The sequence below is a fragment of the Echinops telfairi genome, unplaced genomic scaffold, assembly GCF_000313985.2.
Source record: "Echinops telfairi isolate 266 unplaced genomic scaffold, ASM31398v2 ScPeMD7_25;HRSCAF=90, whole genome shotgun sequence".
Classification (NCBI taxonomy): domain Eukaryota; kingdom Metazoa; phylum Chordata; class Mammalia; order Afrosoricida; family Tenrecidae; genus Echinops; species Echinops telfairi.
Window position 1 is genome coordinate 6,709,915 of NW_022103922.1, and position 4,506 is coordinate 6,714,420.

Here is a 4,506-nt window from a genome sequence, read left to right on the forward strand (position 1 = left end):
TGGTGGCGGCGGTCCCGCTGAGTGGCTCCAGGCGGTGGCCAGGCCTCCGTCAAGTGGGGGTGTCCGCGGCTTGGTGGCCTCCGCTAGCACCGTGATGTCCTGCTACAGTTCTGTGCACACCCACCTGCTGGTGGGCTCGCCCCACGCCGGGGTCCAAGCATCGGCTTCCTTAGCTCCAGGCTGCAGCTACTCTGTCCGAGTGTCCCCTCAGATGGCCAACCGGATCGTGGACTCGGCCAGGAGTGTGCTCAACCGGTTCCTCCCCGACATCTACATTTACACGGACCACATGAAAGGAGCCAGCTCCGGGAAGTAAGTGCACGGCGAGAGGCGTCAAGCAGAGGCCGCCCTCCCGCCCCCACGCCTGCTCTGAGGTTGGCAGGCTGAGAAGGGGCGATTTTAGGGTTAATCCCCTCGTCACCAGCTGGTTTTCCTCAAGGCCTGCCACACGTGAAGTGCTGTGAAGGTCACCCGGTGGCTGGTGCTGGGAGACCGAGGGGTTTTACCCCTGTGGTGAAAAAGCTGAGCTTGAAGCTTTAAATCCTGCCTGACCTGTTCCCACCAAACATTAGTGGGAGCAGCTGCCCCCCCTCCCCCCTCCCCAGTAAACAGCAGTGAGGGGAGAACTCCGTGCCTCAGCAAGCGCCAGTTGGCCTCTCTCCACCGATGGGGACAACACCCTTAGATTTGGGCAACTCACAGATTTGGCTTTGGTTTAGGACAGGCCTTTGGGAGAAGCCTCACAGGAGACAGTGCAAACAAAATGCCTGACAATCTCTGCTGTGGAACTGGATTTCGGCCGTGTGTTTAGAAGCCAAGAAGGATGGAAGTAATTAAAACTAACTCTTTTTTTCCTGTTCAAAAACCAAAGCTCACTGCCATTTTCTCGACTGGTCATGACTCCGTAGAGCACAGTAGAACTGCCTCTTTGGGTGTGGAAACTAACTTGCTACGGCAGTCAGCAGACTCTTCTTCCTCAGATGGCTTGTGGGCTTGAACTAACAACCTTGTGGTAGCAGCCCAGTACTTCCCCCCATGTACATCAGGGGACCTTTAGGTTTCTTTATTTTGTGATGTTGAGAATACCACCAGGCCCACTGCCATCACACTGATGTCAACCCACAGAGGACAGAAGCATCTCCTAGAGCAGCGGTTCTCAACCTGTGGGGCTCACCCCTCTGGGGGTTGAACGGCCCTTTCACAGGGGTCGCCCAATTCGTAACAGTAGCAAAATGACAGGAAGTAGCAACAAAAATAATGTCATGGTTGGGGGGTCACAGCATGAAGAACCATATGAGAAAGTGGAGGGGTGAGGAAGGTGGAGAACCACAGTCCTAGAGGTTCCGACACTGTGGTGGTCAGGGAAGCCAGCTGCCTCATCTCGACCCAGGGTGGAGGCAGCTGTGTTTAACGGCTGCGGGCACCTGCCCTCCTGAGCCTTCCCTCTCTAAGCAATATTGATGGAGGCAGAAAGAAGCCATCAGAAGCCGCTGCCCCCTTCCCCGCTGCTGGGACGTGGGCCCCACTTCCCTAACCTGGCTTTCCAATCCCCCAGGTCTCCGGGCTTTGGGCTGTCCCTTGTTGCTGAGACCACCAATGGTACCTTCCTCGGTGCTGAGATGGCCTCCCGCCCTCAGGGCCAGGGCACGGCAGTGCTCCCCGAGGACCTGGGCCGTGACTGTGCCAGGCTGTTGCTGGAGGAAATCTATAGGGTATGTGACCCTGCCACCCCTGCCCGGTCTTCCCCCAGGGGTGATCTCCCTTCCACAAGCACCGGGTTCCTGCCTGGGCCCCCCGGTGGAGCAGGGCAGGTGGATCTGAGGGGTGGGGAGAGGGAAGAGCTGGCACTGCCTGGTAAAGGAGAGGGGCACAACGGGATGCCAAGGGCAGGGGGAGGGTGCACCCTGTGTTGTTGCTGGGTGGCAGTAGGGCTTGTTAGGAAATTTGGGTTTGTTTGTGACCCCAAAAGCCAAGCCCACTGCTGCCGGGTCAGTCTCGACTCCCAGTCACCTTAGGACAGCGTGGAACCACCCAGCCATAGGACCTTTAAGGGGTCATCTTCCTGGAGACAGACTGCCACTCGTTGCCCCCACTGGCAGGCTTGAACTGCTGGCCATTCAGTGCTCACCCCTCTGCACCACCAGGGCTCCTTCTATACAGGACACTGGATCCATATTCTAAAAGAATGTCGCCACATCCAGCACTGTGCTCTAGAGGAAGGAAGGGCAGGGGACCGGCCTGTGGGCATGATGCCGAAGACCACCGACCCCCCTTCCCACTTGGGTCCCTCAGCTGTGCCAGCCCCACCAGTGTAGTTTCCGCCCACCTGCACATGCTCTGTGCACCTGACCCAGCACGCTGACTCCGCCCCTAGCTGGGGAGGGACCTGAAGGGACCGGAGGGAAGCTGGCGCCTGCAGGAATGAGGTGTGGCTAGAGGACCCCCACCTGTGTGTGCTCCACCTTTGGCCTCTGCGCATGTGTGGGTGGAGGAAGCACGACCCTCACCGTCCCAGGCAGGCTCCCAGGTTGGGCCGTGCCAGCTCTTGCACTCAGATCCTCATCGGGCTCTGCTTTGGGTTCCTACGTTGTTGTCTCTCCTCATAGGATGACAGAGAACCTTCGGTTTTATATATTTGCTCATTTCATATAAACAAGGCCATATGATAATTGTCTTTTGGTGCCCACTGGCTTGCTTAGCGCATGCTTTCAGGGTTCACCCACATTGTGGGGTGCCCCAGGCCCTCACTTTCCTTTTTGGATGAGTCAAATTGTACAAAGAATATGCCCGCAGGCAACTAGTGTTGATGTGTGTAGTTTCTGCTTGGACTTTGTCCTGGTCTGGCATCTTACGGGTCTGGTATTCCGAGTGGCACCTCCTGGCCTGGCTGCCCTGTGGTGTTTGGTTTGCACACGGCTTAATCATTGCTGTGTTTGTGTTTACAGGGTGGCTGTGTGGACTCGACCAACCAGAGCCTGGCCTTGCTGCTCATGACCCTTGGACAGCAGGACGTTTCCAAAGTCCTCTTGGGACCACTCTCCCCCTACACGTAAGTGCTCCTGCCTGGTGCTATGAGCGCCTGTCTCCTCTTGTTCGTAGAGAGCCAAAGCTGGGGATTCTTGACCTGGGGGATGGGGGGGGTTGGACACAGGAGGATGTACCTTTCTTGCTTTGCTGTAGTTTTCATCCTTCCTGCCATCCCCGTGGAATGGTGTGCGTCTCCTCTCGTAGAGAGCCAAAGCTGGGGATTCTTGACCTGGGGGGATGGGGGGCTGGACACAGGAGGATGTACCTTTCTTGCTTTGCTGTAGTTCTCATCCTTCCTGCCATCCCCGTGGAATGGTGTGCGTCTCCTCTCGTATTCCCTTTGGACTTCCACCTCGCAGCTAAACCGCCCCTGTTATACCTTAGGTTTGGATGTTGGGCCCTCTTGGGCCCTCTCCTCCCCAGCAATCTCTCTCACCATAACCCAAAGGGCTGCCTGTGGTCCAGGCCGATGGTGCTGGAGTTGCCTGGGCAGGTGAAGGAGAGGCAGCGTTCGGTGCTGCTGCTGAACTAGCCAGGAGAGTGTCCACTGGATCTGTGCCCACTTCGTGGTGGAGGCTGGCACTCACAAAAGAGAGCAGCTCGTACAACACCTGAATCGCAAACAGTTCAATGAAAGGGTCATCTGGAAGCGACTGGTTGGAGCCTTGATGCATGCCTGCGTGTGCTCGTGCATGTGTGTGCTCGTGCACTAGCATGCTCACAGACTCAGCGAGCATGAGATGGCCGTGTGCAGCAGGGGAAGCACGGTGGAGAAGAGACTGAACTGCCCTTTTTCGGTTATCATGGTACCGATGCTGTATGTCTGAAAGGTACAGTACTGTGATAACTGAAGAATGATGGTGCCATCACCTGGAGAAGGCGCCAGGCCTGACGGCGTCCCTGTCGGCCCCTGGCGCCACAGGCTCGGGAACAGGGCTCTGGGAAGGGGTGTGCACGGTGGGGGTGGGGGTGGGGTGAAGGGGAGACTTCATGGGAGTGGGGACTGGAAGCAAGCCAGGGCTGCCCTCCACAGCAAACCTGTGTAAACCGAGTCACCCTGGGCGGGGTGCTCTCGTCAGTGGCCAGCAAGGCTGGAGCCTCAAGGAGACCTGCTCCTCTGGGCCATGGAGGCACCCGAGAAAGGCCTCTGCTCGGGCCTTCAAAAGGCTCGTCTGGAAATGTGTGTGGTCGAGCACATGGGGTCGGGTGGAACGCTGTATGAAAAATGGAACGTACATTTTTATGTTTTCTTGACTTTTTTTTGCTCTTGGAGAGTTTTTTCCCTGAACCCGGCGCCAAGGCCTTATTTGTGCTTGTTATGCCAGCAGCCTCCTCGGCGCGCGCTGGTCAGGATATGACTGGACATCTCTCAGAAGTCTGTGGGGCCACTGCTCACACCCGCCCTCAGTGCACGGTGTCTCTGCTTTCAGAAACTCGCCAAGGGTGACCCCCCGCACACACACACACCCGTCTGAACTG

General features: G+C 57.3%; 1 protein-coding gene across 2 annotated transcripts in view; it reads left to right on the plus strand.

The window, feature by feature from the left end:
- Positions 1 to 3,053, plus strand: part of RCL1 (RNA terminal phosphate cyclase like 1) — a 24,131-nt gene extending 21,078 nt beyond the window's left edge. For both annotated transcript variants that reach the window (XM_004714458.1, XM_045289260.1), the window contains exons 6-8: positions 187 to 312; positions 1,556 to 1,712; positions 2,946 to 3,053. In XM_004714458.1, the coding sequence (XP_004714515.1) occupies positions 187 to 312; positions 1,556 to 1,712; positions 2,946 to 3,053 (391 nt within the window). The remainder of the gene's footprint in view (positions 1 to 186; positions 313 to 1,555; positions 1,713 to 2,945) is intronic.
- The last annotated feature ends 1,453 nt before the right edge of the window (positions 3,054 to 4,506 follow it).